Source organism: Sus scrofa, chromosome 1 (genome assembly GCF_000003025.6).
Source record: "Sus scrofa isolate TJ Tabasco breed Duroc chromosome 1, Sscrofa11.1, whole genome shotgun sequence".
Classification (NCBI taxonomy): domain Eukaryota; kingdom Metazoa; phylum Chordata; class Mammalia; order Artiodactyla; family Suidae; genus Sus; species Sus scrofa.
In genome coordinates, this window is record NC_010443.5 from 177,013,062 (window position 1) to 177,039,772 (window position 26,711).

The 26,711-nt window shown below is 33.8% G+C and overlaps 1 protein-coding gene across 7 annotated transcripts in view; it reads right to left on the minus strand.

Annotated features, from left to right (window-relative positions):
- MDGA2 (MAM domain containing glycosylphosphatidylinositol anchor 2) overlaps nt 1-26,711 on the minus strand; it is an 824,968-nt gene that overhangs the window by 243,017 nt on the left and 555,240 nt on the right. For all 7 annotated transcript variants that reach the window (XM_021074087.1, XM_021074085.1, XM_021074091.1 and 4 more), the window contains one exon: nt 21,382-21,651. In XM_021074087.1, the coding sequence (XP_020929746.1) occupies nt 21,382-21,651 (270 nt within the window). The remainder of the gene's footprint in view (nt 1-21,381; nt 21,652-26,711) is intronic.

Sequence of the window (26,711 nt, forward strand, 5' to 3'; positions counted from 1 at the left end):
CCACTTCTTACTCACTGTTTTCAATGAGTCTATCTTTACAATCTTTATTTCTCAAATCCCATCATCCTGCTAAAACCTGGCTTCTGATGTCACAGTGCACCAGCGGCATCATTTTCAAGTTTTAGTCCTCATCAGTCTTAACTCTTTTGGGCATCTTACACTTATGCTGATGACCATTGACTTCATTTGTGAAATCTGCTTTTTTTTTTTTTTTTTTTTTTTGCTTCTAGAACAACATAAATTCTCATTCTCATTTTACCTTGCAAAATATTCTTTCTCAATTTCAAAATAATGTTGTATCCCTTAAATGTATACATTTTCAAAAGGTTCACTTCTATATTATGTACATTATATCACCTTTAATCTATAGATACTGAAGCAGAAGCAGAGACATTATGCTTGGTGAAAAGATGTATGTATAAAAACTATGAAAATGAAATATTTTTTAGTCAGATATTTTCAATATTATTTAACAAAAAAAAATTTACAAAAGAATATATTGCTTATGCACTAATTCATCTCTAAGCTTACAGATCATTTGTTCATTTGGCCTTTCTCTGTAGGGTCAGGAAAATCATGCAAGAAATTTGAACATAAAATGCTTTTGAGGAAAAGAGACACTAGACTTTATTTGGCAAGAGAATATCATTGTGAGCTTAGTTTTGGAAATTATGTGTTCCTTAAATAAAATGGTTGAATTACACAAATTGCTATATCACATTAACTGGTAACAATGAACAGTTCCTAAATTATCACTGGAAAAATGCATATCCATTAACATATTATTTTCATTGCATTGTGCCTACAATTAAGGCATTTCCAATTAGGGAAGAAAGAACTATGAATTTATTGCTCAATTTATATGTTTCATTATTGGCTGATTGAGCCATTTGCCAATTATTATTTCTGTACTGGTGATCATTATATTATGAAATTATACTACTGTTAGCACCTTTACCATGTAAATACATCAAATTGCAAATCCTATCATATTCTACTACATTTTTTTGCTTCTCAAAAATGAAGAGGTAACAAAAGCTTCAATTAACTATAGGAACTTATGAAGTATCACATTTATTGTGGAAAAAAGAACAAATCTAAACCACTTGATTATTTTCTATTTTCGTTGCTCATGATGTTTGAGTTTTCTTTGTTCATTGTCATTGTTCTTAAAATACAAAGTTAGTCTCTATTGCTATAAATACATTACTGTTAAAACTATACTAAATTAGATGTCTATTTCTGACTTTACCAGGGACACCTGCAGCTGACCATCAGTCCCATGGAGAAAAATTTTAAAAACCAATAAAGAGTCTTAAAAGTCTTTTTTGAAAGCATCAAATAACAGTTCAGGCAACCTGAACTTGAGGGGTCAAAATCCCAGAGAAGGGAAATACAAAAAGGTGAGCTAACATATTGCAGCCACTTTTCTTTTGAGTCATTTGTCTATAGTAGGAGGCTGGAGAGCCAAGCATAAATCTCCAATGAATAGCTCAGGATACTCAGTTGGAAGCTGTGAGGAACCACGCCCTAAGAGTAGAGCAGATAGGAGACAGCATTACCAAGCCAATCTTTAATCTGCTCATTCCCTTACTGAATCAAGACAATACAGCTATACTCTCTCTGCCTAGGAAAACAAAAAAAAAAAAGTTAAAAAGAAAAGAAACATTTCTGAAGAAATATATTATAAACCTGAGTCAATTTTTAATACAGAATAATACACATTAAAGAGTAAAATAAAGCTTGTCAAGAGATAGGACAAAGTAAAGTAGAAGGATAACAACAAATCACAGGTGATCCAGAAACTGGTGCTCTCAGACAAAAAAAAAAAAAAAACCTAAAATACTTATGATTGAAACGCTCAACAAAACAAAATACAATGTTAAAATGTTAGAGAAAGCCACATGAAAAGATGGAGTTTCACCAGATAACTGGAATCAGATGTAAATTTTGCAATGGAAAAATATAATAAATGAAATTAAGAACTCATGGAATTCCATCGTGGCTCAGAGATTAACGAATCCGACTAGGAACCATGAGGTTTTGGATTCGATCCCTGGCCTTGCTTAGTGGGTTAAGGATCCAATGTTGCCATGAGCCGTGGTGTAGGTTGCAGATGCAGCTCGGATCCCGCATTGCTGTGACTCTTATGTAGGCCAGTGGCTACAGCTCCGATTCGACCCCTAGCCTGGGAACCTCCATATGCTGTGGGAGTGGCACAAGAAAATGGCAAAAAGACAAAAAAAAAAATTAAGAACTCAGTAAATGTGTTTTATAACAGATTAGAAGCAATAAAATACAGCATTGGTGAACTAGAATATGGGATAGTAAGAAATACACAAGTACAGATGGAAGAGAGAAAGGAGGAAAAGATAGGAATCAGCATAAAAAGACCTATGAAAGAATGAGAAGTCTAATAAATGTAAATGGAATCAATGAAGAAGAAAAAGAAGTGGAACAAAGACAACAGCCTAAAATCCATAGATTTTAAAAGCTCGGAATAACCCAAACAGGATAAGCACAAAGAAATTCACATCAAACTGTATACTAGGAAAGCTATTAATATTTAAAAATTAAAAACTAAACAAACAAAAAAACCCAAACTGTTATAAAGCAGTCATGGTGTGGGAGTGGGGGAAACTACACAAAGAGATACACTCAAAAACACTACAGATAAATCAAAATGGAGAAAAAATTATATTTAGTGAGACAAATAGGGAAAAGTACATCTACTCCATATTCTATGACATAGAAGAAACTGGGAAAATAATCTGTAGATTTAAAATATTATTTTTCCATTTTCTTTTTTTTAAATTAAAGAATAGTTGATTTACAATGTTATTACTTTTTCAATTTCTTAAAGCATCGGATGGATTATTGATTTTAACATTTTTTAAATTTTTTTCTCTATATGCTTTTAAGGCTATAAATCTCCTTATAAATAAGTATTAACTATATCTCACAAGTTTTGAAATATTTTAATTATCCAGTTTGAAGTACTTTCTAATTTTTACTGTTTTTTTTTTTTTCATTGACCCAAGGGTTACTTAGAATTATATTGTTCAAGCACAAAACACATGATGTTTTTAAAATTATATCTTTGTTATTGATTCCAGCTTAATTTCATTATGATCAGAGTCCATGTTTTGAATTACTTTAATTTTTATATTATGACTTTGAATAGGATTTATTCTACTTTTTTTTTTTTGAGTTCTTGAGGTGGGAGCTTTGATAATTTACTTGAGACTTTTCATCATTTCTAGTGTTTGCATTCAACTGTATAAATTTTCCTCCTGGCACTTCCTTAACTGTGTCCCACAAATTTTGATAGGAAAAAAGAAAAAAATGGTCGAAGTTATTTTAATACAAAACATATTTACAACTGAGAAAAATTAAAAAAACACACAAAAGTTCAAAGCTAATTTTTTATAATAACTAATAACATTGAATGATCTCCAAAAAACTAATCAGTAAAAGCAAAAAGAGAAGACAAAATTACCAATATCACATAATTACTGGTTACAACAGTGATGTGTTGCAACTACCTTATATTTTCTCAAGAGAGCACACTATGTGCTATTCTTCCAACTATAAAACTCGAAATTGGCTATGGTCTGATGACATACACCAAGGGAACTTGCAAATATTATAAAAAAAAGTAGTTGTTTTTTCCCATAAATCTGGTTTTCTAGCACATTGCTAGACTCAAACATATCTTTAAAAACTACAGTAATTTTAACAATTTTATACCAATAATCTTGACAATTTAAACAACATATTCAGATTCCCGGGAAAACAAAACTAAATTTGAAAAAGATAGAAACTGTAATAGTCGTATATTTAGAAAAGAAATTTAATTTTTTCTTTTTCTTTTTCTTTTTTTTTTGTCTTTTTGTCCTTTTAGGCCCACATCCATGGCATATGGAGGTTCCCAGACTAGGGGTCAAATTGGAGCTGTAGCTGCACGCCTACACCACAGCCACAGAAACGCAGGATCCGAGCTGCATCTGCAACCTACACCACGGCTCATGGCAACATTGGATCCTTAACCCACTAAGCGAGGCCAGGGATCGAACCCAAAACCTCATGGTTCCTAGTCAGATTCATTTCCCCTGTGCCATGATGGGAACGCCAAAGAAATTCAATTTGTAATTGAAAAACTTTGTACAAAGCAATCTGTAAGCCCAAATGGCTTTTCTTGAAAATTCCTTTCTAAACAATTAAAAGTATCACCACTTTTACATAAACTTAAGATAGCAAAAAAGAAGAAATGTTTACTGATTTTTTTTTATTACCTTTTTTTTTTTTTTGGTATTGAAGTGTAATTTACATACAGCAAAGCACTAATATCTTGAATGTGCTGTTTGATCTGTTTGATCAGGTCTATACCATTGTCAAACCCAAACCTCTATGATGCAGGAAATTTACATCATCACCTAAAGTTATTTCAAGTCCCACTCTAGTGAAAAACTCTTCCCCAAGAAGCAATCACTGACATAATTTCCATTAACAAAGATTATTCTTGTCTATTCTAGAATTCATAAATGAATCATATAACATGTACTTTTGTACATCTGATATACTTCACTAAGCATATAGTTATGATTCATTTTACAGATTCAGGTAGCATTAGTGTGCTCCGTTTTACTGCTAAATGGTGTTCTACTATATAACTATATTCCAGATTATTTTCTATTTTCTATGTATTTTCCATATTTTGGCTAATATGAAAAAAATATCATACATTACTGTACAGAAAATTTTATGTATGTAATTTAAATTTCTCTTTGGTAAATACCAAGTAAGGAATTGCTAGGTCATAAGGTAAATTGTGTTGAACTTTAAAAGCTGAAGTTCCCATTGTGGCTCAGTAGTAATTAACCTGACTAGTAACCATGACGATGTGGGTTCAAACCTTGGCCTTGCTCAGTGGGTTAAGGATCCAGCACTGCCTTGAGCTGTGGTGTAAGTCACAGACACAGTTCAGATCCCTTGTTGATGTGGTGCAGGCTGGCAGCTTTTGCTCTAATTGGACCCCTAGCCTGGGAACTTTCATACACCATGGGCATGGCCTAAAAAAGAATAAATAAATAAAGACTGACAATTTTAAAAAAAGATAAAAAAATAAAAACTACTAAGCATTATTCAAGAAGGACTTTATTTTATGCTCCTACTGGCAGTTTATGAATTCTAGGTGCCCTACATCCCCTACAACCTTTGGTGAAGTAAATCATTTTCATGTATCTATTGTGGTAGGGGTCTTGTGGTATTTAATTGTGATTTAATTTGCATTTCCCTGATGAACAATGATGTTGAATATATTAATTAGTGCTTATTAGCCATTCATAAGTCATTGTCTTTATAAAACTTTTTCCTATTTTTAAAAATTGATTTGTTTATAGTTTTATTACTGAGTTGCAGAAATTAATTATATAATCAGGATATATGCCATCTGTCATATATATGTGATGAAAATATTTTCTTCCCATCTCTAGCCTATTTTCCTGTTTTTAGCTTTTTTTTTTTTTTTTTTTGTCTATTTAGACCCCCAGTCACAGCATTTGGAAGTTTCTAGGCTAGGGGTAGAATCTGAGCTGTAGACACTGGCCTATGCCACAGCCACATCAATGCCAGATCTAAGCCACGTTAGCAACTTACACCACAGCTCACAGCAACTCTGGATCCTTAATCTATTGAGTGAGGCCAGAGATCGAACCTGTGTCCTCCCATGGATATTAGTTGGGTTCATTACACCTGAGCCACAATGGGAACTCCCAACATAGTTCTTAGATACAATCCACTTGATAATTTTGTATTACTGTCTTTATATTGTAGAGGAAATGATTTTATAACATTTGTTAGGATTTACGTGTCAATGATTATGAAGGATATTGGTATTTTTCATTTCCTATATTATCATCTTCCTTTGCTACTAAGATTATGGTGGTCTTGTACTATGAGTTGAGGAGTCTTTTTTCTTTGATTTTATGAATTTTTGTTTATGTGTGTATGATTGGTACAGTTTATTTCTATAGGTTTAGTAGAGCTCATAATAAAGTCATCTGGGCATGTTATCTCTTTTGGAAATTTTGGAATGAAGTTTCTTTAATGAATATTAAGGTATTCATCTTTAAATGTCTTTTCTTATGTTAGTTTTGATGAGTTGTGCTTTTCACTAAATTTTTCTATTTTGTCAAATATATTTGCATAAAGTTGCTCATAAAACCCTCCACTGCCCTTCTAAGTTTATAAATTCTGTAGTAATGCTACTGCTTTCATTCCTGATGCTAGCAATTTGTATTTTATCTCTTCTTTATCAATATTTTTAGGAGTTTAATAACTTTGTTAAGGTTATTGAAGAACACCTTTTGGGCTTTTTAAAGTATCTCCATTGTTTTTCTATAATTCATTGATATATGCTCTCTTTTATTACTTTTTGTTAAGGTTATTGAAGAACACCTTTTGGGCTTTTTAAAGTATCTCCATTGTTTTTCTATAATTCATTGATATATGCTCTCTTTTATTACTTTTCTTCTGCTTAAGGTTAAATTTCTATATGTCCTACATGTTCTTTGTTCCTCTATTCTTCCTTTCTTGTGCTTTTCAGCATGACTCAATTATTGGACGGCATTTAACACTCATTAAAAATTCTTAGCTAGTTATGAATAGAAGAGGGTCATTAAAATGCCAGCAGTAAGCATTATATTTAATGGTGTAATACTTAAAACTTTCCCTCTGGGATTGGAAAAGAGAGAAGGATACATGATATTTTACTTCTGTTAAGCATGTAATTGGACATCTTTGGCAATAAAATCAGTCAAGAAACAGGCATGAAATATGTAAAAAAAAAGTATATCTTTCATTATTTGAAGGCAAAATAATTGTGTACATAAAAAATTCAAAATAATCTAAGACAACTCATTATAGTAAATGAGTTTAACAATGTTGCATAATGTAAGGTGGGTACACAAAATCACTTGCATTGCCATATACAGCACAAAATAAATAGGAAATAAAGTTTTTAAAATGATACTATTTACAATGCCAAGGACAAGAACAACAGAACTCTCAAATACTCAGAATAAATCTAACAGAAGATGTTTAAAATCACTCCTTTGAAACCCACAAAATGTAGTGAATGAAATTAAAGCAGACAGATAGAAAATGTCAAATGGAAGATGTGAAGCTTCAATTTGGTAAAAAACAAAACAAAAAAAACCTCAGCTTTTTTTTTTAAAGGGGAAAGGGTGGAGCATAAATTGATAAACTGCCTATAAAATGTATATGGAACACACAGGGCCAAGACTCAATAAGGAAATCTTGAAAAAGAAAAAAAACAAAAAAACAAAAAACAAAAAGCAAAAAAACAGAATGCTAACACTACCAGATTTAATACACAATGTTAAAGTAACTGAGATATAGAAATATTAGCATAGGGATAAACAAAGACAAATAGAAAAGAAATGGGTCAAGAAACAAACCCACAGGTATTTGATCCTTTGACTTATGACAAAGGTGAAACTGCATAATGAGAAGTTACAGTCAATTCTACAGATGGTGATAAGTTAACCCAGATATTCAAATTTTTAAAAATTACCTTTAGTTCTACCTCAAATTCACACACAAAATCAATTCCAAATGAATTATGCAATAATTATTTAGGTAACACAATAAATCTTTTAGCAGAAAACTTGAGTATATTTTTCATATGTAGTTAGGAAAAAATTCCCTAAATAGTAAAAGGAAATATTCCATAGAATAAAAGACAATTTCTTAAATTTTTTAAAAAATTTGATAGTTGGTAATGCATCAAAATGGATTTTATTCATTATAGAATGGCATTAAGATTGTGAGAAGGCAAGCTTTTCAATAAATATATCTCGTAAATGACTTATATCAAATACATAAAGAACTCCACAAATAAAGAAGGAAAAAAAAACTTAAAAGGGGAAAAAGAGACCAAAGACTTGAAAGGGGGGTGCTAAAAAATGACAATCAAGTTGTCGAAATCATTCGAAAAATTACTCACCTCATCCACCATAGGATAAATGCAATTTAAAACCACCCTATGATTCCATGACACCAATTAGAGTTGTTAGAATGAAAAATACAGATGATATCAAATGTAGACATGAACATGGAACAAATGCAATGCTTATAGAAATGTAAACTAGAGAATTGTTTGGTGTTAGATATTAACATTCTCTTATCTGATGCTTCCTAGGTACATACCCAATAGAAGTTATGTTCATCAAAAGGTTGGTACAAAGATATTCAGAGCACAATTATCCCCACAATGGTCTTAAACTGGTGATAACTGAAAAGTTCATAAATGACCAAGTACATCAATTCTGTTATATGCATACAGTGGAATATTATATTAAAATAAAAATACAAGGCCCTTGCTACACATAGTAGCATGTGAATCCCAGGAACATAATATTGGGACAGAAATCTTGACATAAGTTGCACTGTACATAGCTCCATTTATAAAAATGTTTAAAACAGCAAAGCTAATCCAAGATGTTCAAAGTCCAAATAGAGTCACATCTTACTGAGGCTGTGAACATGGGACAAGAAGGACGCTTCCTGAGAGCTATTATTTGTCTGCTTTTCAACCTGACTGCTGCTGACACAGATGTGTCCACTCTGTAAAAGTTCATTAAGCTATATATTAACAGTGTCTACAATTTCTGCTACACTTTAATAGAGTATAAAGTTTTAAAGTCATATGTTACATTATATTTTAAAGATAGTGCTTTAATATACTCTGATTATATAATCAGCAAGCAGGAAGGTACTGCAGGACAGTAATGTATAAACACTTATAACAAAAGCGCAGAGACACAAAATCTAGACTTCCATCTCTGTGAGAGGAGAAATTATTGAACCCATCCTTTGTATCCAAGTGAACATCATTTATTTCTCTGAGCACTCACATCAAATAAATTTCTAAATATATAGGTCAACTGCAATCAGTTACATGCTTCCCTTTTTAGGTTCTTCTACTGCTGTCAAAATAAATTAATAGTTAATATGAAATGAAATGAAATGGGCCAAACTAGAAACAATCCTTGAAAATATGTTTCTATAAAGAAAGTGAGCATTTAACCCATAGTGTAAGAAGAAACTATAATATGGTATTTTACACCCTCTTTAAAACACACACACACAAACACACACACACACACAGTAATTAGGAGGAAGTTTAAGAAGGTTGATAAGAGCAACATAAATATTCATTTTTTCATTTTCCATCATTTTGGTTTCATGTCTTGGATGATCTGACAGGACATTGTTTAGTGTTACTGGAAATGTGGGAATTGTATAGGAATCAAGAGGGCTATATATGAAAAATTTGTGTTCATTTACTCCAGAGGCTCAGTGGATGGCCTGGGGGAGGAAACATTCTTAGAAGCCTAAAAGAGAGCTCTTACTATTATAAAAGGTTCCAACTTAGGAAGTGCATTGAAAAACTTTAATAAATGAGGTGAGAGTCATCAGTAAATGGAATACAGAACTTCAGTAGAAAGGGTCTAAGATGCTGACTAGATGAACAATGGACAGAAATATCATTATAACCTAGGAGGTAAGAATTCGTAAATATGGACCACAGAGAAGAGAAACTGCTCTAAGATCCTAATAAGCACTTTCCAAACAGGGCCTGATCATGGCCTTTTCCCAAGGTACAGAGAAAGACGAATGTCAGGTTAAGAACTACTGACAACCTAGAATAGATTTACAAGGAGATCCCGCTGAATAGCATTGAGAACTATGTCTAGATACTCATGTTGCAACAGAAGAAATGGTGGGGGAAAAACTGTAATTGCAATGTATACATGTAAGGATAACCTGACCCCCTTGCTGTACAGTGGGAAAATAAAATTAAAAAAAAAAAAAAAAGAACTACTGACATATGAAATGCCAAGAAATATGTCAAGAATGGCTATAATCTGATATCAATATTGTATCAAAATGTACAGTTTAAAAAAAATTGTGTGCATGCATGACTATGTAGATTTATTCATCTTTCAAGTTGGTTATAAGGGAAACCCTTAACTAGAACAGGGTTTCTCAATAGCAGCACAATTTACATTTTGGACCAGGTATTTCATTTTGTGCAGTCTGTCTAGTGCATCCTAGGGTGTTTAGCAGCATCCCTGGTCTCTACCATTTACATGCCAGTAACACCCCCCCCCCAGTCAAGACAATCAAAAAATGTCTCAATATACTTGTTGCGAGACATGTTTCTACAATATTTTCTTAGCCTCTTTGCTGAAAACTCCATCTTGTCCTGCTTTACTTTACCCCATCTTCCTGCTTGAAAAACAGTCACAGTGCTGGTGAATGACTTCAGCTTAAGCACAAAGACCTAAAGGCATAAGTTATTCATAGGGTCAGCTGAATGAGGACCTAATGCATTGGTCTAGGCATCAGGGACCTGTGCGGATTGGCAGGTCATTTGCACAGCATGATATGTCCCCTTAAGAACAAAAGAAAGAGGAGCCTCATGGCCCCAAGGGGTTTAAGAAGGGGTCGTTAGCAGGATATGCTAATGATTGTTAAATGCCTCAAAGGTCAGAATAAAAGCTTAATCAGCAACTGGCTATGTGACTTTTAAAATAACTTAAAAAAAACCTATATCCTACACCTACAACCCCCTCCTCACTTGACATAATCCTCCAGAGCACAATAAAAGCAGTGTGGTTTTTTGAGGCAGGGCTCTTGGTCCCTGAGACCTTGAGTGCCCCAGTTCCCACATTTACTTAAGATAAATGTCTCTGTGACTTGTTTTATGTTAACTTTTTTCTTTAAGTTTCACAGCACCCGTTCTTCAGCCCCATCCTGCTGAGCTGGTCTCAGCATATACTGTCAAACGTCCACTAAAATGGAAAAATTGCCCGCTATTGAGGACCACTGACCTAAGCAGATAAATAAAATGCCACCTCTCTATCTTCTAAAAAAAGTTTCCCATTATCCACTGAATGATGGTGATGGCTGAAATGTGAATGTGAATTATATTATTTCTGTTCATGTTAACTAAATTATGTGGGGGTGAAAATCAAAGAAAGAACCATGGAAAGATAATCCTAATGTCTGTATGACTCAAAAAAAAAAGAACAACAAAACTCCTCTAATTAAAAAAACATAATTCTTTTCAGTATGTTTTAAAGGTACTTTCCAAATTTTTGGATTTTATGCATTAAACAATCAGTTTTAGAATAAATTTATGGACTCTCCATGGATAAATTTTCTCTCATCAGTCATTAATATTTGATTGATTTTAATATACATTTTGACTAAGATGCATTTAAATTACAGGGTTGATGAATTCCATGCACACATAATTTTCAGATAAGTATATTTGCTGAGACAATAAGATAAATAAAAGAAGGAAAAGAGAAAAGATTATTTGAAAGCTAAAATCATCTTATGGAGCCTAAACTAAGAATAATTTAAGAATTAGGTTAATTGTTTCTATTTAAAACTTTCCTGAAACATTTAAAAAGAGCACTGATGTTGGAAGAATACTAGAATAATTCAAAGGGAAACCAAAAACAGTAAACGGAAAACCTGACAGGTTGACTAATTCAATTAAAAATTGTATATAACATCTTAAGGACGTCAAGATCACAAAATATTAACTTTTAAGCATTATTTTAAATCACAAAATATAATGCATCAAATTGTTTCTGAAAATGTTTACTATAAAAAATGGAAGTTATAGTTTTTCTGTAAAAGTCAATCAATAATTCCTAATATTTCATACCTAAGAAAATGCATTAAAGAAAAGTTCAAAACACTAGTTAATATCAACATTCTGGTCAGCAAAAGAAAGAGATACTTCATTTTGAAATATGTAAGGATTCTCATTTTTCTAAGGCCAGAGTAAATGATACCTTCTCTTTGGAATTTTTTTTCTCTCCCTATTCAGAGTCAATTGTTCATCTGAGCTTCTAACAGCACACTTCTAGGCTTGATTGTGAATTATGATCTTCCTTACATACTATGGAGGAAGTTGCCCTGAAGATTATCTTCCTTTAAGAACTCCATGCATTAATTTCCTCATTCCTTTTATGCCCCTTAAAACAACTAACACAGATCTAGTGTTGAAGACAAATTTTCTAAGTACCTATTGAAAATATCATTTACATTCACCTTCCTGGTTTAATATCCTAAAGTAACTAATAAGAATTGTGTTTGAGTAGTTCTCATCATGGCTCAGTGGTTAGCAAACCTGAGGGGCATCCATGAGGACTCAGGTTTGATCCCTGGCCTTGCTCAACAGTAAAGGATCCAGTGTTGCCATAAGCTGTGGTATAGGTCACAGCTCGGACCCCACATTTCTGTGGTTGTGGCATAGGCCAGTGGCTACAGCTCTGATTATACCCCTAACCTAGGAACCTCCTATATGCCATGGGCGTGGCCCTAAAAAGACAAAAGACAAAAAAAAAAAAAAAGAAAAAAGAAAAAAAAGAACTGTGTTTGAAAGTTCAGTGCTTTTTAATCACCGTAATGTTACTATGTGTACATCTATACAGCCATGCACTTGTACTTATGCATTTGCATGAGTAAACCTGTAAACAAAAATAGTGATTAAGTCCAGAAAGGGACATAGAATCATATATGGTTAGAAAGAAAGTGTCTTAGAAATTATGTACTGTAATTTCTTAGTGTAAAGTATGCAGAGGCCTCTTTACATAACTAGGGTCTGATAGCTAATTTAAAGGAAGCCAGGATCTAAAATATGGCACAAATGATCCTATCTACAAAGTACAGACAGATCACAGACATGGCGAGCAGACTTGTGGTAGCCAGGTGGGAGGAAATAGGATGGTTGGGGAGTTGGGGTGTTTGGGGTTAGTAGATACAAACTATTGCATTTAGAATACATATGCAATGAAGTCCTACTCTTCAGCATAGGAAACAATATTCAGTCTCTTGGGTTAGAACATGATGGAAGACATTATGAGAAAAAGAATACATATATATATATATATATATATAATTCACACAAAGTGTGGTGATCCAGTAGGCCTGGGGAATAAGTACCTGCCATAACAAGAGGATAAAAAGTCCAAATCAGGAGTTTTCAAATTAGTGCCATGTTTTGGGCCCTTTTTTTTTTTTTTAACAACTATAAGGTATACGAAAACCATCCCTCCTCCCCCCATTGAATATAGAATGGCTTTGAGGAAACTGATTTAAAAATTTTTTAAATAATGTTATTTGAACAAGATTCTTCTTTTCTGGAAGTTAACAGGTACTGAGTTTTCTGGATGTTAACAGGTACTGAGTTTTAAAGCACTACTACAAATTGGTGCATCTCCATCTGTCTAGTCAAAGACAAAATATGTCAGAGATCTCAACTACCAAAAAGGACAATCTAAGTTGTAATAAAATACAATGTATGACTGAGCTATCTGTATATAATTACATAAAAGTAATTATAAGATAATACAATATCTAGATAAACCTTTTTACTTGAAGTTGTATTTTATAATTCCTCCTATTATTTCAGTGAACAAAGATGTTAGATTTATCTCATTTGTAAGACGGAAGTGAGTTATCTATATTTGGATGAGAACTACCGAATTTGATAATTTTTAGATTTTGTATAGCCCTGATTAATTTTTAAAAGGACAATAATGAGACAATTTCAGAGCTACAAAACATTATATACTAAAATTCTCTCTGGTGTTTTGGGGAGATGTAATTACCACAGAATATTAAATTAGGAAAATAGAAAGAGAGCCCTTAATCTACATGAATAATTGGGACACCTGCACACACCAGTTTTGCTCTTGGAGAATGTTAATGTATTCATTTTCTACAATTTTAGTTATTTAACTATTTTAGCTATTATAATTTTTATTAATGAAAGGTCATGGAAAAAAGCTATTAATGACTAGAAATTTAATTTGATTAATGTAAACACTTGGGAGGAACTGCACTGACCCTGTAATTGGAAATTTACAAATAATTTACATTTAGGAATGCACTGTAAGCAATTCTTTCTGGAAAATTGACAATTAACTCTGACTTTCTGATCAATAGCTTGAAGAGAAATACTCTTCCGCAAAAACAATCAACACATTTTATAGGTCTTGTTTTGTTCCTTGCTTATACTAGACATTTTATTTATATAGTTATTTTGTATCTTTGTCTTTCATAATTCAAATAATCTCTTCTAATAAATAGAAATTCTTCAAATATTTTATATAATAATTTTTAAGACTGTTAGAAAAGTCATTCTCAGTCCTTCAAATATAATGTTACTTAGAAAATCATAAACTATAAACAGTATGTTAGTTGGAACTTGAAATTGAAGTGTGCCTACCATTATGGGAGAAAAAAACTTAGTAAGAAAAACAGAATTCCCTCCCATAAAAAGTGATTGCATATTAGGGAGGGAAACAGTGTAATTAGGAAGGACACTATAGCGTTGGGGATTTTTTTTTTAAATAAGCATAAAAATGTATTCCATTTACAATACAGAAAGAATCCTTAGTAAGTTTTTGGTAAGGTAAGGATAGAGGAATTAGAAAATGACATTAGTCCGTTCAATTTGGAGGAGACTGGGAGGGGTTTTATACACACACACACACACACACACACACATATATATAAACACATATATATATATATACACATATATTTAAACACGTATACACACACATATATACATATATTTATATTTGTGTGTGTGTGTTGTGTGTATATATATATATTTGCCTTTTTAGGACTGCACCCACAGCATATGGAAATTCCCAGGCTAGGGGTCAAAAGTGGGGCTGCAGCTGTCAGTTTACACCACGGCCACAGCAACACAGGATCAGGGTCGAGTCTGTGACCTACATCACAGCTCACAGCAACGCAGGATCTTTAACCCACTAAGCAAGGCCAGGGATCAAGCCTGCATCCTCATGGACAACAGTTGGGTTCGTTACCCCTGAGCAACAACGGGAACTCTCCAACATGGCTAAATTTTGAGAGGCACTATGGTACCTTGGTTAAGATAGTGACCCTCAAAGCAAACTGTATGAGTTCTGAATCCCAGCTTTGCTGCTTAAATAAGGCTTGTTTGGGACAAATTACTTAACTACTCCCTCTTCAGTTTCACTATTTGTTAAAATAGGGATAATAATTTTTTGGCCTCATAAATACTTGGGAATGATTAAAAAGTTGACATATATAGTAGGCGTGGTAGCCTAGTTAGTATATGGCAAGTGCTCAACTGATAATAACTATTACTATTACCTAAACAGAAATATATTCTCAAAGGTTCAAATATTTTTCTCATAGAATTTTAGATTATAAGATTTTTTTGTAATAAGCATAAAGATAATTTTGAAATGTTAACAGTGATAATATTTGATATATTTCCATGAAATGAGTTCTGAACAAATATGTTTAATGTAAAAATTCAGAGTTTTGAAGAACTCAGTCGTTTCACATGGATATACTAGAGTTAGGTAAAGCAACACTTTTCAGAACATAGGTTTATGATGTTTCTGGAGGTTACAGTATATTTCTGCACAGTTATGAAAGTGTAAATTCATGCCTCACTGAATATATATTGACTTCTTCCATAAAGGTTAAATCTCTTACTGACAACTTTTCTTCATATTAGGAATCTGAGATCATAGATTACAAAATTAGGCTGAAGAAACTCTAGAATCAAAAGAAAAACCTGTTTAGGAAATGACTTTTGCAGAGGCCATGAGTTCAAGAAAAGGGCTCATGAAATTAAGAAGATGAGGGGAAAACAAAACAAGGCATAAATAAACTTTGAGGCAGTATGGGAGTATGATATGAAGAATATGGCTTGTGTAGTACACTGCATATTGAGGTGGCTTACTGAGGTGACTTTAGACACAGCTGCAGATTGTCTTCAAAAGGTGAAGATGTTAGCCGTCTTGGAACCAGGACAACTTTTGGCATGACCTTGAAAAAAATGCAGTAATGACACTGCACAACTTCAAAGGTTAGGTTAGAACTCATGCAGCTCTTGGAACCATGGTTCTGGAAGACTGTAGAAGTCTGGCTTACCTTGACACTGCTGCATGGCAAAACCATGTAAAGAGGCTATTGAAAATGAATGAGAGGCAGAGACAGAGAAAGACCACCTGAGGAGCCCAGCTGTTTGAACATTTTAGTTCAGGAAACAGAAATTTGATTGAAAAAGGCTTGAAGATAATTCTAGGCCCAGAATCTTCTGAGTACAACTATATGAGACCCTGGATCTTTTAGCTGAGTGTCTCAACCCCCAGATTTGTGAGCAAAATAAATAAATTCTATTAAGTAATTGTTTTGGAGTCTTTATTACACAGTAATGGATAATTAGAACAAGGTGGCCTTTCAAATGAGCTAGTCACATCACAGCAATGTTTAATATGATTTAACATGTATACAGAATTTCTGACTTTTGCATAGTATCATTTATCATACATTCAGGGTATTAAAGGGCAATAGACATCCAGAAGAAATGTCTAATGTAAGCCAGTAAACTTTTCAAAAAGAGATTCATTCATTCAACAAATATTTATTGAGAATTGACTTTATTATTTTTTAGACCCCAAGGATACATCACACAGTAGCACTACAAACAGATAAATTATTTGTCCCTATAGATAGTGCCCTGAAAGGGACAGATGGTAAATTTTAAAAATGTATAAAATTACCCTTGGTAACTATAAGAAGAAACAGTAGATCATTCAAGAGAGTAGGGGCTGATTATTTAAGATAGGGTAGTCATGGAAGACATTTCCCGGAAGATGGTATTTAAAAATTAACATCCCAGGCTGAAAAAGCAGCAAATGTTTATATCTTGAGTTGTGAAAAAGAACAAGAGAATGGCATGAAATGACAATGAGGAACTTGAATTCCTCTTTTTAGGTGATATGGGAAGCCAAGGGAGGGATCTGATTAGGAGAATGAGGTGATTTCAATTACCCAGGCTTTTGCATGAATATAAAAGAGATGGCTAGTTATTTACCAAAATCCATGCCCTCTTATTCCTGGCTCACAGTAAGAATACATTTCCCAGCCTTCACATCTTTGGATGTGATTATCTGCCTAAGATCTAGCCAACAGAATGTGATTGGAACTAACACATATCTAGCTCATCAAAGTCTCCTATGGATGTTCATTTAAACTCCTCCCCACTTCCAGCTGTCAGGGATGGAGGTCATACTCAGAGCGACCTTAGTAACCACAGACTGAAGATGGCAGAAACATTATGACCCTGGATGCCTGAATGATTGCATGGAGCAGATCTCTAGCACTGCACTCAGGACAGCTCCTGACCACACACATCAATCTCACACATACGACCATAGCCCTCATTATCAACAAGGAAACACGCTATACTCTTTCATGAAAAAAAGCTGTAAGAGTTTCTATTTGAGTAATTACATGTATGGGTCTATTTGTTGACTCAGCCTAGTCTACATTATCTAATACAGTGGATAAACAGCCCCTTTTAAAAGAGGGACTGGGATAGAAAGAAGATCAATGAAAAGATCACTTTAATCAACTAGGGAAGTGCATTGATAGTTTACACAAGGGTGATAATGGTGAACTGGCAAGATGCAGAGCAGTTTGAAGATAGGACCACAAGATGATCACATTTAAGACTGCTGGCTAGAAATTTTCAAAGTTCTTATAATCCCTCAATACTTTTGTGAAACTAGATAACAGAATAGATTTTTCCTGATTCACTTTTGACTGAGAACAAAATCCATGGAATTCCAAAATGAGCATAAAACAGATCTCCTTCTTATGCAGAATTTTCAAAGAAAGTAAAAGAAACTCCATGCTATGTTTCTTGGGCTTCATGGGCAATTAAGCATAGAAAAAAGGTCAGAGACCACGTTTGAGTGGAAGGATATCTTTGGACAACCCTGAAAGAAGAAGCTTCTTCCAGGCCCAAGGCAGCAGGAGAACCTGTCTTAATCCTACTGAAGGGTTTTCAGGGAGTCAGCAAAAGCTCTGAAATATTTTCCCTGAGGAAACCAAAATAAATTCCCTGAGGACAATAGCATAGAGGTGGCTACACTGGAATCTATGTGCTCTAACAGAATTTATTGGTAAGCATTTCTGCTCGTAGCTGTGAATCACACAGGAAAGAAGAACTTCTTGTCTTGGGCTCTGTTAAGCTGGCTGCCTGGAAGAGAGAGGTGCCCTCAGCAGAAAGGCATTAGGAGTACAGCACCAGATGCTCAGGGAATGTGGGACATCAATGGACCAGGGAGAACCTGTGACTAGAGATCTCTCCTTGGTACACACAGATGTGGATCTCTTATAGGTGTAAGAATCTCTCAAGAGTCCATTAAAGTGTCATAGAAGAAAAATAAATATGTCTTATATAGCAAAGAACTTCCTACTCTACCCCAAGCCAGGGAAGTCAGAACCTGGCTATCAGGTCAAGGCTGGGGTAGGTAGAGGAGGGTACAGGATACACAAACAGAAAGAACACAAGCATACCAACCCTCCACTCCCTTTTCATAGCTGGTTTCCAGCCCAAAGCTGGGTGGGGGAGAAAACTTTGCATTGTCAGGTTTGGAGTTTTATTACTATTTTGGATCACAAATCCAAAGCACTGAACAAAATGTGTGACTGTGAATTGAATTCACTGTAGGATTCTCCAACAATGAGCAGAAAGGTCATGGGGTCTGCATGATTTTTCTTCTGAAACAGGAGAAAATTAAGCCACTGAATAAAATTTTAAAAGGCCACAGGACACTAAAATACAGTAATGTCTTGATCATGTTATGAACCATGCTTGCTCAACACAGTGGCCCATTCAATTTTCAACAGAAGAGAAATGTGGGCATTTCTAATTGCAGTGACTCACACTAGAGAATTTGAGGTGAGAATGACATACTGCTTAACAGAAGTTTGGAAACCACTGAGCTCAGGCCACCCAACATATATCTAGGAAATGAAAATAATTTTCAATGTCATGGAGAAATGTGGGTTGATCATTGCAAGGCATTGCTGTTATACTAATGAATGTCTATCTAACAAAACTTTAAAACATTGAGATTCCTCCTCAGTTTTGGAGCTTATTATCTACTAGGAGGGTTATCTACATTTACAGTGTTTTCTATTTTTTATAAAAATCAAATGACATTCAGAAATGTTTCTGGAGTTTTATTCCTGTCTGTGCTCTACAACCTTATTTTGTCCAGGGGATATTCTCAAATGGTAATAGAAATTCTATGCACAGAATATCCTCGTACTTGCTCAGAAAACCTGGTCTGTGGATCTTGATATAATTGCAGAAAGGAATAGGGGGAAAATTAACCTAGAGTTCTACTTTTGCTGTCCCATGATATAGTTAATTTAAGACATTGCAGAGGTCTACGAATTCAGAAGACTTGAAAATAATTTCTTTGATATAATAATAGGAAAACCATTTTTCTTTAACTGAATTTCTTGGCCTTTGTGGAAGAAATAAAATGCCTCATATTACTGTAGCAGTTTTTCTTCCTGCAGTTTAATCTAAGACCTGTTAACCAAGGCTATTTCTATATGCAGTAAGATTACATACAAACTCAACTTTATGAATTTTGTGAATTCCACTGCTGAGAGGTTCCACCGGTAATATGACAATGCAAATGTATACTTCAGATAACTTAAAGACATAAAAATGTTATAAAGAGGAGAAATACATTTTAAGGCTTTATTTATTTGAGGTCATTCATGTCAAAGATGAAAACTGTCTTTTGTAAGAACACAGATGAAAACTGCCAGATGGGATGAGGAGGAGCAAGTCATGCTGGGAACATATATTTGCTGGGAACTAACTTAGTTCTTTATGGAGGGTTTCTGAGCAACACCAACATTTGATGCTGAACATTTTGCCAGTTGTACAGGGATTCAATATAGTCACAGATGATCCTATAATCAAACTCGATTTAAAAAAGTCACGGTCTTCTAAGACTGGGATGCAAATTGATTTAGAAGTTAGGTTGGTTCTGAGTGTGAAATTTTAGGAATAATTTAATCAATTGATTTTTCTTTTCTTTTCCTTTTTCTATATGCTAATGGGTGATACATGGTTTAAAAGAAAACCTAAGTATAAACAACTCTGAAAGATTTCTTTCAATAACATTCAATCTCATGATACAGCATTGTGTTAGTTCAGTTGGCATGATGTTTTATTTTGTAGTGATACATAAAATAATAGTTTAGTGCAATTACTAAATATTAAATTGCTTATTTTATAGCAGATAACACACTATCAACCGTGTCTTAATTTACACTATAATATCTTGCAATACTTTGAACAGAGTGTCTATTTGGCCAAGTAGTGCATTTCTGATAGTTTGGATAGTAACAGATAACTATGCTCACTAAAACTATCACAATCGATGTTCACAAAGTTATGTTTATCTCAACATACTCAATTATGTTTTAATTCTATTATAATCCTCCGACAGGAGAAATTTTCACTTGTCTGCTGGGCAGTTCTCTTGGGCATATGGATGTCTATTTTAATTTTAGAGGCATTGGTGTGCATCCTCCTTCTCCAGCCCAGGATCAAGCCAGGTGAAGTGAGATGTGAAGAAGCATATGCTCTCCTTGCACAGTGACTTTACATCCTCTGAAAAGGGGAGATAGCATCTCCTCCATATGCAGCACCAGTACACCAGCTAGGACCTCACTGCTGTTATCCTAGTGACACACTGTTTACATCAATTCCTCACATAAACTTTACCTTTTACTATCTCTGACTTTTCTATGACATTTGCCGATCTCAGTCTGTTAAAACTCTTCACAGCACAAGAGACCTGATGCAAATGTTATTCCCTGATAACCTCAGCCAAAAACTATTGTAATTTTTATGTCTATAGCTTTTGCTTACACTTGCCAAACACTGTATCATAAGGCTATAAATTGATACATTTTATTTTTACTATCTGACAATAGGATCCTCGAGTACAAGGTAAGGTTTTATAGATCTCTCTGTAATCCCACAATTTAAAGTGCTGCTTGTAATAGAAACTCAATAAATGTTTATCAAACATTAAATTGATATATCTGTTAAATTCCTAAATACACAATCTGTATAACAATGCCTAATGCTCTATGCCACATTCAGATTTTTTTTTTTACTAATAACGTATTATAAAACTATTCCATGGTATCACTAAGAATATGTTATGAGAACTATTCAATGCAAATACAGAGCATTGTTATTAAGGTTTAGGAATCTTAGGTTCCATTCATAATTAGATATCATTTACTATTTATAAATAGTTTTCTAGTATGTTATGATATATAATATTTGAGGAAATATTTTATATAAAATATTATTTGTTTTGTCATAACCCAGAAATTTATGCTGCAACCTTCTCTAGGTGAACTCACCTCTCACGATGATGTTGGTGGACTTTTTTGCAGGGTTTCCCACATTATTATTGGCAATGCAGCTGTAAGTACCAGCATCTTCAGAGGTGATGGCAGGTATGGTCAAAGTTCCTCCATTCAAAACAGTCTTTTCAGGCAGAGTCCCAAAGGACCTGACCCAGGTGAGGGAGGGTACAGGCTCTCCTCCTGTCGTAACACATACTAATGTTATGGCCTCTCCAGGGTTTACAACTATAGGGTCATCCACCAAGAGTTTAATTGACGGAGATGCTAAAAGACAAACAAAAGAACATGCACCTATTTAGATCTACTGCAACTAGAATTCAACAGTATGCTTCATATTTATTGAAACTATCAAAATGAAATATTGTTCTCTTTTCCCAAAGTCATATTGTATTAATCAAACTTATACTAGATAGAAAGATTACTCCTTTTAATTACATGTTATATACCCATGGAACTGTATCAAGAACCTTACACATAGAGAAGGGAATTACAACGTATGTGTTCCTAGATTACTGCTCCAAAATTAGAATGACAAGAAGGGTTAAAGTTTTAAAACAAAGATCCCTTTCTTTTTATTGCTGACAAGCACCATTTGTTTTGGTTCTTCCAGGTATGGATACTGCAACAGTTTAGTTTTTGTATTTTCATGGTGAAGATAGTGAATTGTTTAATTTGGGGATCATTATGAGGTGAAATGACAGATGTTTTGCAACCTGAACACAACCGAGTAAGATAAAAGGTCATCTGAGCTTTTTACTAAGCAGTGGCCTGGGTTTTGATCTTGAAAGGAATAATGAGACCATCTAATTTAAAGAAGCCACCATATTTCATTTCTAACCTCTCTTTTCAGAAGGTTTAGGCAATGAGTTCTCATAATCACTGCTTTAAAACTTAGGGAAATAAACAAACCACTGCTCAAACATAGTCACCAGGAGATCCTGCTGTGGCACAGTGGGTTAAGAATCCAACTGCAGAGGCTCCAGTTGCTGTAGAGGTACAAGTTCGATCTCCAACTCATAGTGGTAGGCTAAGGATAGGGTGCTACCATAGCTCCGGCATAGGTCACAGCTACAGCTTGGATTCAATGCCTGGCCTGGGAACTTCCATATACTGTGGGTACGGCCGTAAAAAACAAACAAAAAATAAATAAAGTGTTCAATTGCACTGTCACATTTTTAGATATTAATTTCAGCTTAGAGTTAGAGAGTACTTTTATCAGGATAAAAGGTAAACTCCTTATGTGTTTCAATATTCTCTATCTTGGTTGAAAAAATACACACACACACGCACACACAATGGAATACTATTCAACCATAAACAGATGCAATCTTGCCTTTTAGGACATGAATGGACCTTGAGGGCATTATGCTAAGTAAAATAAGGCAAATGGAGAAAGTAAAATACCAGATGATCTCACTTATATGTAGAATATATATTAAAAAAAAACTAGAATAAATGTACATACCAAACCAAACAAAAGCAAACATGTAGATACAGAGAACTGAGTAGTAGTTACCAGAGGGAGGAAAAGGGAGGGTACAATAAGGAAAGGGGATTGGCTTTCTGGTGACTGATGGAAACTACATTTTTGGTGGATGAGCATGCCAAAGGGTATACAGAAGCAGAAGTAAAATGTTGTACACATGAAACTTATATAATGCTATAAATCAATGTTGCCCTCAGTAAAAAATAAATTTTTTCAAAAAAGCCAGAGGAGAGAGAGAAAACAATTCTATATGATTATTACAGTTCTGTGGAATAGGCATGGAATGCCTGGATTACCTTTTTAAAACATCATTGTTGCATGGTAGCCCTTATAACATCATTTTAAGTAATACAGAAGTTTTTAAACTATCTTAATTGCCCTTCTAAGGTTTTGACTTTAAATTATAAAGATTTATGATTAAAAACCTGTTGGACAATGCCCAAAATGAAAATGAGAGGCAAAAGGCCCTGCAATTTGGCAGAAAAGAAAGCATCTCAAAGAGTTATTTAATATTGTTAAACTGATTTTTAAAATATTACTAATTAAATATTTTGAAAATAGATATTATACTTAATTATTGACATAGCATCATGAAAAAGTAGAATAAATCCTAATTGCCCAGTTTGAGGTAAATAAAATAATCTTACAAAGGCATTTAGTTAAAATACATTCTAGAGAGTCCAACAGTTATATTAATAAAACTCACTGGTTTTACATCGTGTTTTAGTAAAATTAAAAGTTCCATGGCCTAAGAGCCATTAATAGGATATGCTTGAATTAGGGAAACACACAATGGTGAAGTCAAGAAATATTTGCCCCTCAAATTGACTTGTATAAGGATGAGTTGTTTTCCTATTAAATAGACAATATTTAAAGAAAAAGGCTCAAGAGAATTTCATTCTCATAAACTAATACATATAAAACAAGAAGATCATTGTTTTACCTATAGTGCATTGCAGAAATATATTCATGATCTCATTCAAAATTCTCTTTTCCAAATTTGAATTGAAAACCAAGCCCTGTCCAACTTAGTTTTTGTTAAATATGGCATTATTTTCTCTGAGAGTCCCTGATATTAAAAATATCACATACAGACAACAATGGCTAATGATTTCAAGAATTTAAAAATGTTCATATATGTTTTGGTACTGAATCTTTCTAGTTTTAAATCCAAAAATGATAGAAGTGAAATTGTCAGTTTTTTCTAGTGTTTCATTTTAGATTTTATAAATATCAGCTCTTTTAAACTATAAGGTTTTGCTTAAGAATCAAAGGGACATTAGGATTCATCAAGTTTAAGTATAAATCATGTCACGGGGAATAAAAATTAAAGTAGGAAAAACATAAAAAATATTTTTGTCTATCACTTCAAATACTTTTAAGAAGAGATTTTATCCTGGGCTAGTTACTCTCTTGTTGTAAGCTTCCACTGTTTCCTTATTTTCCCTTCATACCACGTCATATATTAGCCAGGTTACCGTTGTGGCTCTTCAGACAGAAGCCTGATGACTGCATCTCTGAAGTATGGCCTGATGGTTGAATGGTAAGAGCACAAATTCTGCAGAATAATACCTGGGTTCTTGATTCTGATATTACTTAATAACCATCTGAGTTTCAGTTAGTTCTTTGACTCCTGAGTGCCTCAGTTTCCCACTGTTGAAATGGAGGAGAATAACTGCTAACTATCCTACACTGATACGGTTATTTAACATATGTCAGATGCTTACGGTAGTATCAACTGCAAAAAAAATGTGCTGAAAAATTGTTTTCTCTTGTCATTATTTTCATTACAATCTTCATAGCCTGGTCCTATGCTTGGTATACAATGGATGCTTAATAAATATTGTAAAGGCAAATTACTAAGTGGGTGAATGAATAAATGAATGACTAGTATAAAACTGTAATCACTATAAAATACAATTTTTCTATTTTACTCTGATGTATATGACAGAGATATTTTAAAACCATTTTGACTTTTGGAGGTCTTATACCACATCACATAAAATCATTTTAAATATACCCATATATTTGAGGATACATAATAAACCATTTTGATTTTGTTTTCTCTTTTTAATTTATAAGTTGAAAGTATTTTTTCTCAAGATTAAATCTTTTCTTAGGGCCTTTAAAAGTTTATAGGCAAAAGTGAATTGCAAAGGAATGCTATTTTTTTTTTCACAAGACCCTTAAAACTGTGCAACCACCTTGAGTGCATGCATTATATGGTTCCTCTTCTGCACTTATATAGGTAATTAGGAAATTAAAAAAGATGAATCTCATTGCACTAAATCATGTATGTGGCTGAGTGTCCATTAATGTCTATTGCATGTTTTGGTCAAATTACCCCATCACTACCTAAGAATAAAGAATAGAGCTCATCAGTTTCCTTATAACCATGAGACAAAAGCATTGTTCAAACACGTATTGCATTATCTAGACATCCAGTCTTTCTTCACAGCAATTTGTGAGAGAAAGACTACTTTTTATAAAGGACTGCTCATTTTTTTTTAAGTAGTAAGGAAACAAACACAGAGGTTGAAGAGGGGCAAGAGAAATACTGAATTTTATTTGGGATTTTCATCAAAGTAAAATGTAGAATAAGGGTGAAATACATAAAGTAAACAAAGGAAATCTTTCAAGTTAAGTATTTACAGTATATTTTAAAAATCATAGATTATTTTAAACATGTTTTATAGTTATTGCCAAAACATGGCTCAAATTACCTAAAAATTATCCCACGTCTGATTTAACATGACACACACATAGACACATACCACCAGCTATAACCACTCTCTTTGTATACAGTACTCATAAATAAGTGTCTGTCAGACTTTCAGAATGAGAATCTTGCCCTCAATGATGGAATGCATAGGTCATCATAGCAATGGTCACAGAGACTTGACTCTCCCTTTTGAGATCAATATGTCAACATTCTAGTATGCCTGATGTGCTCTGTAGTGGAAGTACGATAGATAAGTAGATGAATTAGATATATAGGCAGGCAGATAGATGGATAGATAGACAGACAGAAAAATTATTGGTCCTGAGAGAGATGTGATGAAGGGGAATAATTTTAAAAAGAGAGAGAAAAAGAAGGGAAGGGAAAAGAAAGAAAGGAGAGGCCAAAGAGTCTATGGTTTTATTTTCCAAAATCCTAAACCCATCAATAACTACAACATGGAAAGTTTACTTCAGGAAATACCTTGAGCAAGAGAATTCTTCCCATGTTCCCTTTAGCGCCACCCTGGCAAACAGAAAGAAACATTTTCTTGGGCTGAGCAGCAGATACATCAGTGGGTCTCAGACAGAAAAGAGACTGGCCTCTTGACCCCCACACCAAATCACAAACATATAGATATTCAAGGGCAAAGGGGATCTGTATGTCCTGTCCTGGTTTCAAGTCACTAAGTGACTGGTTAGAGAGACAGGACGATGTGGGCCTCATGGGAAAGTCTGTATGCCTCAGGGGAATAGCCACCAGCCACAGATGGTGGGATGGAAGGAGCAGAGACACTAGCCAGAACTGAATGTGGCAAGACAACAGGGGATGAGAGGTGTCTTAGGCCACATACACTTGTTAAAAGATCCAGATCTCATGCCCTGCACCTTGGTACAACATAGCCCCCCGCTAGAATTTAAAGAAAATCTGGTGTAAATGAGAACTCCATGTTGACTGAGATACAATTTCTGAAATTATGGCAGAATAGATGGTTGAAAGACAAATATATCACCTATATGTACAATCTTAAAAAATAATGCAAGGGGAATTATATTCAATATCTTGTATAATCTATAATGGAAAATAATATGAAAAATATATATGTAACTGAATAACTAT